The sequence below is a fragment of the Montipora capricornis genome, chromosome 6 (assembly GCF_036669925.1).
Source record: "Montipora capricornis isolate CH-2021 chromosome 6, ASM3666992v2, whole genome shotgun sequence".
In the NCBI taxonomy this organism is placed as follows: Eukaryota; Metazoa; Cnidaria; class Anthozoa; order Scleractinia; family Acroporidae; genus Montipora; species Montipora capricornis.
The window spans coordinates 24,286,121-24,299,670 of record NC_090888.1 but is presented as its reverse complement, the minus strand read 5'-3'; the positions used below and the strand labels follow the sequence as shown (position 1 = coordinate 24,299,670).

Genomic DNA, 13,550 nt, shown 5'->3' with positions numbered 1-13,550 from the left:
CAAATCTAACCCACTTCACAAAATTTTAAACCGTAACACCATCAAATTAAGCTACAGCTGCATGGGCAACATTAAAACAATCATAACCAACCATAACAAAGCCGTAATTAGTAAACCCACACGCACTAATAATCTAACTAAGAAAAGCTGCAATTGTAGGAAACCTAACGAGTGTCCCATGGATGGTAACTGTAATGTGGAAAGCGTCATCTATCAGGCCGAGGTCACCACAGAAACCACAAAGGAAACATACATTGGACTCTGTGACACTGCGTTCAAATTGCGTTATAGAAACCATGTAAGCTCATTCCGAAACGAGCGTTACAAACATGCTACCGAACTTAGTAAGTACATATGGAGCCTTAAAGACAAGAACGCTAAGTATAACATCAAATGGTGCAAGATAAAACAAGCTAGTTCTTACTCCAATGTAACTAAGAGATGCAATTTGTGTCTGTGGGAAAAGTATTTTATCATTTGTAAACCGGAAATGGCAAGTCTAAACAAAAGAAATGAGCTGTCATCGTGTTGTAGACATGTTAGGAAATTCATGTTAAAAAATGTAAAGATGCAATGACATGCCTAGACGTCACGTACGTATCCGTTGTTCTGTATTTCAAATTTCTGTGATTGTAACCGTTATTTCTGGCAGTTGCCTGATGATTGCTTCGTAAGAAGCATGAAACTCAGAGTTGCAGTAAATGTTCAAATAACCTAGCTCTTGGAGTATAATTATTCATAGCTCTAGCTCTGCTATTGAGCACTTTATAGTAGATGAGGATTTCTTTCCACTTTTTCGGTTATATATATATATATATATATATATATATGAAATACAAATAAAAATGCATAGTGTTTGCTCTTTGAAAAACTTAAGTAAGACTGATCACCACAATGTAAGTTTTACAGTATGTACTGTAAGTTACATGTAAGCTTTTATTTGCACAGTAAAATGCAGCTCTTTGCAATTAACAGCCGTAGCTAGAGGCCTTTTTAAACAATCCCTTTGTACCCACAGTTTTTGGAATTCCTTGACAAGTTTTAAGGCAAAACCATCGGAGTATGAGTGCTGTTCAAAGTCTTAAACTTCACAATTATTTATCATGTACAGCTGTACTTACAATGTGATTAATTTCCAATAACAGATAAGAAAAAGCATTTCGGTTGGAAGTGACTAGAGGGGAGAGAAAAGGCTAAAACGTGCATTTCCCTGCTACTTTTTAGTAGTACAATGTAGTTGTTTTGATTGCAAAACATTGTTTGTGTAGTCTACAGTTCCTTTTCACATACATGTACATGTAGGTGTGTATAAGATAAAACCTGATATCTTTGTCCACACCACTGTTGCTTCCAAGTGAATTGGTAGAAAAGGATGAAGAGATTTGCCAAAAAAATATTGGACAGGTGATCAAAACTGGGATTGGTTTTGTGTTCTATATTTTCAAGGCAAATTGCCATACATATATGACTCCAATAGCAACTGATACTCTGAAATCAATGTCACACAACACCATACTGTAGTTAGACAAAGGTCACAAATCTGCCATGAGTGCTGTAATCCTGCCTGCAATGTACAGGTTCTAGTTATTTTGAGAAAACTCCAAAGAAAAGGATAAAACAATAACTACTATTGTACTATTTAGATGTAGTTGAGCCATTTTTGTTTACTCTATAGACACGAGAGGAGCAAGCCCAGATCACAAGTCAAGTAACAGGACAGATTGGATGGAGAAGAGAAGGGATCAAGTACAGAAGAAATGAACTTTTTCTCGATGTATTGGAATCTGTTAACCTGCTTATGTCCCCACAAGGTGTGTTTGTAGGTGTTTTGGTCTTAAGGTGAAGGTTAAGCTTTTATTTATCCTCCGTGCTGTGCACTTACTGTAAATCAATCTGACAATTTTGCAGCGTTACTCACTTTGCCATTTTGCGAAGTTGAAAAACAAACATACTTTATTGACTTGGAGTAAAGTTATTCTGTGACTTTTTTAACCTGGAAAGATGAATTCATTCATTACTGCAATTTTGTGTCAGAGTAATCAACTACAATGTACTGGTATTTGTTCAAATATTGATTTTAAAGTCTGAGTCTTTTTTAACCTTATGATGCCCTGAAATTCTCCGTCACCTCATCTCCTGGTCTAACTACATGTACATTGTATCTTCCCAAGAATTTGTTGCACACTTTAAGTTTTACGCAAGACTACACTATGCACTTAGCTGCCCGTACGAAACAGAATACATTAATGCAGCGCTGCATTACCATCTTCTAAGCGCTGCAAGAGGTACTGCTTTAGGGTTGCATGGACGCTGTTTTTATTGCGCTGCAACAGTGCCGATTTGTGACTGCATGAGCACTGCATTAGTTACAATGAGAGCTGTAGGAACGCCTCAAGGAAATCACACGACAAGGAGTATCGTTTGTTAGCAGTGTTCATGCAGCGTTTTGCGGCACTGTTCAGTGCTGCGAGCGACAAAAACATCACTGCATGATTATGACATAATGATACCCATGTACCTGTGATTCCTGGCATGTTTTTCATCGGGGGCTCTGACGCCATCTTGGTTGGGGGGCAAACGTGGCTTAAATTACACTGAATGTACATACATGTATGGGATTTTGACTCATTTGAAACCTCCATAACTCCACTGCAAAAAGGTAGATTTCAAAAATTTTAAAATATTTTTAGTTGTGTTATTAATAAATTGTATCATTCACTGAGAATTGGATGTTAGAAATCTCCTCATGTTGCTTCAAATTTCACGGGAATTTGCATAATTTTCTAACATCGGTTACCGTGCTATGTACAGGTGTGTATGTAAAAAACATACATGTAATGTTGTATGTTAATTTTGTACTTTTTGTAAAACAAAAGCAAGTAAAAAACAATCTGTGAGGACTAACATGGCATCAAGTGATGATAACCATTTAAGAAGTACCAGGCTATGGTGTGACTGTCCTTACTACGGTTACTGATGTAATACGCCAGCTGATGTCCTCTAAAAATTAGCAGAGTTTCGAACATGTTAATAACCCATGCAACATAGTTAACGTACATAATGATTTTGTGTTGTCAGCTTCAGTCAATGCATATCCTGGTCTTCATTTATTGGTTAATATTCACTGAATACGTTTAATTTCAAGGTCAAGTTCTCAGTGCCCATGTGTCAGGCAGAGTTGTGATGAAGAGCTTTCTGTCGGGAATGCCTGAATGTAAATTTGGAATGAATGACAAACTAGTGGTGGAGAAACAAAAAAGTGGAGCAGCAGAATCCTCTTTTGACCCACAAAAGAAGTGAGTAATTATTACAAGTGCATAATTGTTACAACAGAACAACAAGAACTTTTCTTTGGTATTGATGAAGAGTCAGCATTCTGTCGCACACGCAAATTGAAAGTGTTTTGTATTTAAATTTTTTTATTGTAACTTAATTAAATCATTATGTTCATGTATGGATAAGGTCTGTAAAGAAATCAACCTCGCAGTAAACTGACCATGGCATGAGTCATACCGAAACATGTCTTTAAAAGGATGCCTTGTGAGTCTTAAGTTTATTTTAATACTGTTACTGTCATTAAGGACGTTCGCGCTAATTGTTTGTGCGCAACGTAACTGCGCAGGTAACACAACTGTAATATGTCACACATTACTTCGAGCATTAGTGAAGTTGAGGTTTGAAAACCTTTGCAGAAACCGTGGACGATAAGTCTTGCACAGCATTGGATAAGAGAAGATCGTGATCAGTCAAAATTGATTAAAAATATTTAGGAAAGTCAAGTAGACTACTGCACGACTGATGTTCGCGTTGTTTTTATCAGTCGTGCACTAGTCTACTTGACTTTCATAAATATTGTTCAAGCATTAGTTAAAATAACATGGCGACAAAAAACGCCGGGGAAAAAATTCCAGGCCGGCAAAAGAATGGCACCTTTATTTCCGAATCATCATGAAACGTTAAAGAGAAGTGAGCGGGAGGATGGAAAAGCACTTTAAATGGTAGCTGCTGATCGAGTAGTGGCTGAAAGTTTGGAAAATTCGAGGGCGAACCGTTGTGTAAATTTAATGGAGCTGTTTCTTTTTTTAATGTTTTTATTAGCCTACGAACTTAAGTTCAAAATGAATGCATGTTTTTGAAGTTCTTTTCCTTTACTTTCGTGAAAATAGAGCAGTATTTTCGTCCTCGTCGGCTTGAATAGTGCGGACCTGCGTGGAAAAAACGATTAAATTTCACAAAAACCACACTCCAGAAGACGAGCATGACGGCAATGGAGAAATATTATACAAAACACTAACCAAATGAAGATGATGACTGCTTAAAAGTTCGTTGCTGTGCTCGAGAAAGCTTTGTTTTGGGGTGAAAACCTTTCATCCCTTTAACGATCGATCCTTTCTTGGGTTCCAGTCATTCCCCGACAGGTCACGCAAAAACGTGACAAACGAAGTTTTTTAAGAGCTTCGTAAAATCACATGGTTTTTACTCCCTTGGATCATCGGTGACCCCTATTTTTTTAATCATGAATCACTTACTCTACTTACTATCTACAAAATATGATAAAATGAAAAAAATCTCACCGTAAGAAGTTATCTTTTTTTTTAATTTTCTTTCCTCGTGCCATCGAATTCCGGTAGTGGTTGCAACGGATAGAGGTTACGAAAACGCTCGTCCAGGATGAACTCTACTGTTTACGACATCCCTAGCAGCATAAAATTATCTTAAAATCCCACCCCTAAAAACCTATGCACGGAAACCTTCACTCTAACAGTTTATTTTTAGGATTTTCGATGGATGAGCAGATGAGGCTACCTTTCGTTATTATGACAGATTTATCGAAATTAAAGCATTTTTCCACTGCCATTTCTCCGAAACAAAGTCGGTGACCCCCAATTTTTTTTATATTTTTGGATTAAGTACTTTATGACCTAACTCTAGGCGAGAAATGAAGAAAATCTCACCGTTGGAAGATTTTGGCGCGAACGTCCTTAAGCTATGAAAATGTAAGATTTACATGTACATGTACTAAAGCAATAATTATTAAATGCTTTTTGGTGCACTTAAAAGAAGAGGATGACATTTTTCCTGTGATGATTAATTAAGTTTCTTTCTCTTGAGAATTACATTTGTCATAATTTATTTCTCAGAAATACAACGAGCAAGTCAGGAATAGCAATTGATGATTGTACTTTCCATCAGGTCAGTGAATACTGTGAAATTGTTTTACTTGTGTAATGTAATGTACCAGTAACAACTTAATTTAAAGAAGGTTTACAAACGTATGACAAATACTACCAGTTTAGCCAAGGTTATTCTTCCACTGGGCCTTCTAAAAAGTTTTAAAAAATACAAATACAAATACAAATAACAGGATAAAAATCAATCAAGCTATAACATTCTGGAACTGAAAATGTAGAATTAATTTGAAACAATGTACATATCTAAAAAAAATTGTATAATTCCTTCTTAGAGTGAGTTTCAATTGAGTATCGTGAAACCAAAACGAAAGTAATTAGTTTGGCCAATCAAAAAGGGCGGAGACAATCCAGTAAACCAATCAAAACTCAAAGTAATTACTTGTAGCCAAAACAAATAGCAGGAAAATGTGCATGCGTGAGCCAGGATTGGTTTTGGTTTCACTTCTGATTGGTTGAAAAAGTGGCACGAGAACTTTGAACCAATCACTGAGTGAAGTAATGCAAAAACAAAGCAATTTGCTAATTACTTTCGACACTCAATTGAAAACTGCTCTAAATACTCTAATAGATTTGATATTCCTTATATTCCCTGGCTGTATTGCAGGTGCCCTTATTCCTCATGTACATCATGTATCTTCAGCAAAGAGTCCTCTCAAGGCCCAAACCTTGGGATTATTTTACTGTTTATTTCCTTGACAATATAAATTATTGTGACCAGCTCTCCCAATTAACGCGAGCAAATCGCAGTTTCAGGAAACAAGTTCCTGGCTTCTAACTAGTATTGTCTTTTCCTGATGTTGTTTCGTTTCGCTTCACTTTCTGTTTGCAGTGTGTAAAGCTTAGCAAATTTGAAACAGAACGTGCCATTAGTTTCATCCCACCAGATGGAGAGTTTGAACTCATGAAGTAAGGATGGCAAATTATGTGAAAATGTTTATTATGGAGTAAAAATGGTTTATACATGTGAGTGGTTAATGATTATTGGTCGGTTCAATGAGTGCAAAAAAACAAAAACAGGGAAGTGTAGGAAGTGTATGTTGGGCATTTTGTTGTTTTGCTGGAAGCCCTTGAAACATCTGTTTTCAATATGAGGTCTTTTCGGAACCTTTTATCAGTGTCCCCAAAAGCCTCTTGTCCTTTATATCCATCTAAAAGTTCATGGGTAAAAATTACAGAAATAAATGAATAATAAAAATAATTATCATTGAAAAAGCCAGAAAATGCTGTCTGTTGTGGCATGATTCCCTGTAAAATTATTTATTAGTTTTCATCTGTAGAACCAAATGCCTGGTAACTTTAAGTAACAATAAATTTCAAGCTTGTGGACCATATGCTGATTACTTTACATACAAATATCTTCTTTTCCATTTTTTTCCTGTTATTTTTCTCTGTTTTTTGACTCTTGTCATTTCTGCTATTTTTTCCACAAAAATAAGTGTTGGGGTTTTTCTTCCTTGAAGATCAACGGCAAGTTGCAAAGGAACCATTTTTCTCATAAGTCCTTCCTGTTCCTAACCATGCTGACTTCTTGATGAGCTCGATGGAGGTCCTCATCCCAACGAGCTTCAGATTTTCACTCATTCTTAGTGGAACTGTCCCCAATGCTCCAATCATTAGTAGCACCACCTTCATGTGCACTCCCCACATTTTTCTGATTTCCCAAGCCCGGTCGTGATACTTTTCTATCTTCATCTTCCTTCTCGCTCACCCTTCTATCCTCTGGCACTGCAACATCAATGACCTTATTACATTGTCTTTCTTCAGTGTTTGTTTCGGATTACAAGGTCTGGTCTCCTAGCTTGAATCTCGTGTTCCATCCTTAAACTGAAGTCCCACGTCAGTTTGTATCCCTGGTTTTCCAGCACCGGCTCGGAAACATGTTCATACTATGTTCCACCTCATGTGAATCTAGCTTTCCCGCTTAGGTCCCAATGCAGTGCCTTGGCAACTGTGTCTTGCCTGCTTTTATAATCCTTCTTTGCTAATTTTGGGCATGCACAAACTACCGGTATGTGGCTAACCGTCTCCGTGGTTTCCTTACACATTCTGCACTTGTCATACCTCTGGGTCTTGTCGATCTTCGTCTTAATCTGGTTCGTTTGTCGCGCATGGTTTTGTGCGGCCACTATTAGAGCCTCTCTTTCTCTCTTTAAGTGCCTTTCCGCAACCATATCCAGGTTTCTGTGCTCCTTTTTCCTTCGTTTTGCCCAGTGAACTGACCATATAGAGGTTTCTCCTTCCATTCTTTTATGTGTTCATTCTTCTTCTCTCGTTAAAACCTTCACTAGTCTCTTGTCCATTTAACAGATACTTTTTATGCATTCCATGTTATTATTTTATTTTTATTTTTTTTATTACTATTATTATTGTTATTACCATTTCATGTTGTATAGAAGTTACATTTACTATACACTCAACAGAATATCGCATTTCTGATTGGTCAGTGACGAGCACACATGTAAAGAGGTTTTACAGTGCTAAAGAATGTATGTTAAATATATGGGGCCGGTTGCTCGAAGCCTGGTTAGCGCTAACCGTTGGTTTGTAATAAGTGGTATCAGAACGTATAGGTTTTTACGGTTTCCCATACTTATCAGGTACCGCACTACAAAGGACATCAGTTTGCCGTTTAGAGTTATTCCGTTGGTGAGAGAAGTAGGGAGGTCACGGATGGAGGTGAAAGTAGTAATCAAGTCAAACTTCAAACAGTCAATATTGGGTCAGAAAATTGAGGTGAATTTCTCTGATGATCGCTTTTAGTTAACCGTGTCACGAGTATTAAAAATAATCTGACAGTACACAGCAATGCCTTGGCAATCTTATTAGCCAATATCACAAATACCATAATACTCTTTGTTTGTCCCTCCAAAATTTTTTATCTTCTCTATTTGGGACTGATGTTTCCAAGAGAAAAATTGGAAACAAAACTTATGCAAAATTTTGGAGGGACGAACGTAGAGTGTTATCATATTTTTGATACTGTCCCGCCATTTTAGCATTCTTTTCTTGCTTCTTAATTTAACCTTGAACGCGGCCGAAAGGGCCAATTTGCAATCAAACAAAAGACTATTAAAATGGTGGCCATTTTGGAATAAGGTGTATGAGGCAAAGGATTTTAAAGTATGTTCCACAATTAAGTTATTAAAATAACTTAATTGTGGAACATACATTTTAAGTCATGTGGTCTTTGAAAAACATTCTCATGCCAAAAGCCAATCTCATTTTTGAGCTGCTCCCAACTGAGTGGCTTCAGTTGGTAGAGCATTGCACCCGCATCGCAGAGGTTCAAATGCCGTTGGAGCCATCTGAATTTTTCAGGTGTCCATAAGAGACAATTGCTTAAATTGTCCAGGATCATTTTTCTTTTTCGTCTATAGCCCGCACTTTTCTTTCATTGCTACTCCCACGATAAAATACGGAACTTAAGCATGCGCTTTTTTGAGATGCGGACGGCAACCGGAAGACAGCTGTTTTCGCTTTTAGCTTGTCTTCACACAACCACATTTACAGTACTTTGCTAAGTATCTCTACTCCATTAAAGATGATTAGTATAAGAATCTGGGAGACACCACTGTCCTGGCACGCAAAATGTTCTCTTCCGGTTGCCGTCCGCGTCTCAAAAACATGCGTGCTTAAGCTCCCGAACATCCTGCCAGCGACGAAGGCTAATTTCAGTGGTTAGCTCCTGTTGCAATCGCGAGAGTGCGCGGCTACAAAGCGGCGAAGCAGCGATGGACCAAAACGCAACGGAGCAACCATTGATTTACCCGCGCGTGTTTAAATAATCCCGCAATGAAATATCCCACCAGCTATGCAGGGAACTCAGAAATATGAAACGTTTTTCTTTAGTTTTTGTTTTTTCGAGACGTATCACCAGGCTTGTTGAATTAATCTGATTGAACAGGTAAAGATTCCTACACCACCAACTACTGCAGGCGTGCAAGTTGTTTGTATGAAAGGAAAAGCTAAATACAAAGCCAGTGAGAATGCCATTCTGTGGAAGTAAGTAGCTGTAGAAATGAGCAGAAACACGTTTCATGAACCAAGTAACAGGGGCACCCAACGAGAATATAGTTCAAAACCACTTAAACATAGCATTGTTAAACGTATTTTAGTATTTATCCCCTAACAATTTTTCATCTGTTCGGATTCCTAGCTGAAAGTCTAGTGATCCGAAAATTATAGGGATCAAAAGTTACCTCTTCAAACATTTTAGCCAGAAAAAAGGCTCCCAGAATTCTAGGTGACCTTTTTAGAGTAAAAATCCGTTAAAAATGGGCAATTATACCATTTTTCAGATGTTCGAAAATCCTAGGACAGGCACGCAAGCAAGGAATTTTACAACAAATATTCCGAAAATTCTAGATATCAAATCGTCTCCGAAGAGATATTTTCCGAAAATTGACGTTGGGTGCCCCTGAAGTAATGCCTCAGTTGTGTTGTTGTTGTCGTTGTTGACTGTCTTGTGTGTAAACCCAAACATTGCGTCTCAAGAACATGTTTGCGCAAGTTTATTTTGAGAGAACCAGAGGAAGGAGTAGCATTATTGTTTGTTGCTATAACTTAAAGGAATAATAAGGATTCACTTGCTTCATACAGTGAAATCCCGCGTACATTTATAAGAACCTACTATTTTCCATTTCAAGGTGAATAGGTTCTTACATACTTGTTGCATAAGACAAAATAAGCCTGTTTTGGTTCTTAAATAGGTTCTTGTTTTTTCTAAGAGTCTTGAGTGGTGCAGGTCGTGAAGTTTTAAATACAGATGTTACATGTATAACATAGGTGTGGTTTGAAAAGTTAGTAATACTAGATTTTAGAAGTACTATTAAACATGTAACACATTTGTCTGGAACAGTATAAATAACTTGCAAGCCTTCAGTCTTATTTCTCATTCCATAATTATTGCATTCCTACCAAATAAGAAAGTTTTCCAAATTTCAGGCTGAACTGGTTCTTATAAAAATGGGTGTCTAAATAGCTCATTCAGGCTGTAGGTTCTTCATCCACTAGGTTCTTATACGCCTGATTTACTTTATATGGATAAGACTGTAATTTGACTATTCAATGTGTGATGTTAACGTTAACTCAGTTTTCTGCGAACTTGCTCATTAACTACAATACTAATCAGTTGGAAAACCAGAAAACCACCTTTGTCCATAAGGAGTTGTCAGTTATTCCACGTGCATTTCTCAGTTTGTTACTGTTCTTTGTTGCTTTGTTTTCACTGTACCGTCTCCGAAATAACCCTGTCTCCTTTTCAGAATAAAAAGAATGGGTGGAATGAAGGAGTCTCAGATCAGTGCTGAAATCGACCTCATGGCCACAAAAGAGAACAAAAAATGGGCGCGACCTCCAATATCTCTCAATTTTGAGGTAAACCCAACAGGTCGTTCATACAGTAATGTAAGTCAGTTGTTGGGTAGGTCTGTGCGTTGAATACACTAACTTGCCACTGGAGATGACCCTCTCATCAAAAAGAAGGTCGCCCTGATTCATCACGCTATGAAAACCGTGTTGAAAAAGCCAATGGGGCAAAATAGCTTTGGGAAGCTATCAAAATGTGCCAATGCCGGTCGTGGCTGTTCGGCTGTAAAGAGATGGTTAGAGGATTGTGTTGAATTGAATGTGAAATCCTTAGTTGTGACATCACGCCAAATGTGCTTCAATCCACAGGTCATGTAAACTGAATAATGTAACAGTTTATTTGTATCTATACTCTGCCCTTTATTTTGGCGTTATTAATAATTCTTAATTCACTATAATAATGGATACATGAAGTACCTACGATTGTACTAAAAACTGGACCGCTGACCGGTTGGCTCAGTTGGTTGAAAATGGACTTCACCTGAGCTTTAGCTCGAGATTTGTTTGTCATTCAAAGGTTTAAATTCGTGGTTTGTTTTCAAAGCGGAATCCTAGACAGAATTCCCCATTCCGTCATGTCGATTTTGTTAACAGGGCTTATTTCATTGTCATTCCAAAAAAAAGAAACAAGAGTAAGCCTCTAATGAAGAAATCGTAGTCATTCTCTCATCCTCGCCGACCGTCTCATTTACCAAGCTTAAGGAAACCTCACTTTGATTACTGTGACATTGTTTGGGGTAACTGTGGGAAAACGCTACGAGACAAACTGCAAAAATTGCAGAATAGAACAGCCCGTGTGTTGACATTCTCTAACTATGATGCTGATGCAACTGAGCGACTCGAGTTTTTAGGGTGAAAAATCTTGCACGCCAGCCGGAAATTCATAAAGCCACCATGATGTTTAGGTGTCTGCACGGCCTAGCTCCAGAGTATGTGTATTCAAAGTTTACGTGGCGTGACTCTGCTTATGACCTCAGGGACTCTGAAAATAAGCTCAATGTTCCATTACCACGCACTAATTATACAATCACAAACCCATAAGGGTTGAAACGTGTAACGGCCCCTTGTGTGCTGGGAAACAAGCCTCTCTGAATATTCAATTTGCTAAGTACCATATTTGGAACAACAACAGCGAGGGGTTTCCAAATATGGTATTTAGCACTGAAACATTCAACCAATCAGTTGGCACTGAATATTCGGAAGCTGCGAACGCGCGTTACACGTTTCAACCCTTATGGGTTTCTGATACAATACAATACATACTTAATTCACCGCTCCCCATAGGGGCTTTTCAGGGCCAATGAAACACAACGAAACGACAGAACAGAACAAGAACAACAACTGTTAAGAATCCCAACTGGCCGGAGGCAAACCAGTTGGCTATTTACAAGTGCAGCTGGGAAGCTGAACCAGGGACTACCAGGATCAAATTCAATGAGTGGTTTGACCAGGTCTTGAACCCGGGGTCTCCGGATCTCAAGGCAAGCGCCCTAACCACTGGGCCACACTGAAAATTGTCAACCGTTTCTGTTGGTCAGCACAGAGGAAAACGTACTTTGGCTGATTCCAGACTCTGTACGCCAATCAGAGTGGAAGTCCCTAACCATTGGCAACAACTCAGATTTCTGAGGCTGCGCAGAAGTAGCCAGAAAGCCATGATTTGTCGACTTCCCAGTTCTAAGTACATTCATTGTAGCTTAGGGTTGTTTTTCTTCTGAGAATGTCATGTGATCTGAAGTGGACTATCAGCACTTGTTGCTAAAAAGGTCCATTGCGCATAAGCAAAAATCTCACCTGACAGCCTACGAATGAATCTTTGACCACAGGAAAAACGGTGGGCATTCACCCTGAGTATTGCAATTTCCTTTATTTTTCTTGGCAGGTGCCATTCGCATGTTCTGGTCTGAAGGTCCGCTACCTCAAGGTTTTTGAGCCCAAACTGAATTACAGTGATCACGATACAATCAAATGGGTGCGCTACATATCCAGATCAGGACTCTACGAGACAAGATGCTGAGAGTTATAAATTCGGATTCAGTTGAAACCGATTCCTTTCAATAAGTCATTTTGCATTTGTTTTCCTAGTTTCTTGGTCAGTTCGAAGCAGTGTATGTTGATAGTGATCTCGTTCCTTTTTTTTTTTTTTTTTCTTCCACGTGAATCGTGTTGTATTGTCAGCTCGTCTTCAAATGTAAAATTAAGGAGGAGATTTTTTTATCAAGGGCACTGGCAAGCCCGCTTTCATTTAAAGGCCAGCTCACTGAGCTACAAATATTAGAAAGTCAGGTTTTCTTGCATGCTGTGATTTCTTGAACTTTTAGCTGTTTTCTGTTAAGTTTCGTAATCAGTTTCGCACTTGGTTTGACTACACATGTTAAGAATTATCCAAATGTTAGGTCCTTTCACACGAATCAAAAACAAGAGAGGACGCAAGTTGCTCAAACGCGTTTTCCTGTACTTAGTTTTCTATGTCTTAGTCGACTTTCAAAAGGCTTGTTTGATTTTGTGCGTGTGTTGTTGGCCATTCGTAAGTAAAACCTAACAGGAAACCGATTGAAAGGAAAATAAGATTTACAGTACGTAAGTTCTATTGAAAGGTACTTACCTAGGAAGCATGCATTAAAAAGAATGAAAATTGTTTATCGGTCTATTAATGTTTGTGTTCGGCATTATTTTCTTCAGTCTCTCTGGGTTTAGATATTTTACTGGTACTCACATCTCCTCTTAGGGAGTTATTTACGTTGTATCGATTCCTCTGAAACAATGTGTAGTTATTTTGACCATAACTTACCTTCTTAAAAGGGAGAAGTTGTACCGACCAAATTTTCACTCTTCGGCAGATTGTAGAACAGAGCAATAAGTGGTCAGCCTCAGTATATGCCAACTTTATTGAATTTACCAAAGCCTTTGATAGCGTTAACCGCCCAACACTTTGGAGAATCCTTGGAAATTATGCCATCCCAGATAAGCTTGTGTCTACCATCAAAGTGC

At 38.2% G+C, this 13,550-nt stretch overlaps 1 protein-coding gene across 1 annotated transcript in view; it reads left to right on the top strand.

The window, feature by feature from the left end:
- The window catches only part of LOC138051833 (AP-2 complex subunit mu-like), a 21,336-nt gene extending 8,137 nt beyond the window's left edge, over positions 1-13,199 (top strand). The window contains exons 4-11 of the mRNA XM_068898120.1: positions 1,676-1,811; positions 3,146-3,296; positions 5,142-5,193; positions 6,022-6,098; positions 7,790-7,925; positions 9,097-9,194; positions 10,457-10,568; positions 12,442-13,199. Coding sequence (XP_068754221.1) covers positions 1,676-1,811; positions 3,146-3,296; positions 5,142-5,193; positions 6,022-6,098; positions 7,790-7,925; positions 9,097-9,194; positions 10,457-10,568; positions 12,442-12,576 — 897 coding nt within the window. The 3' untranslated portion in view covers positions 12,577-13,199. The remainder of the gene's footprint in view (positions 1-1,675; positions 1,812-3,145; positions 3,297-5,141; positions 5,194-6,021; positions 6,099-7,789; positions 7,926-9,096; positions 9,195-10,456; positions 10,569-12,441) is intronic.
- The last annotated feature ends 351 nt before the right edge of the window (positions 13,200-13,550 follow it).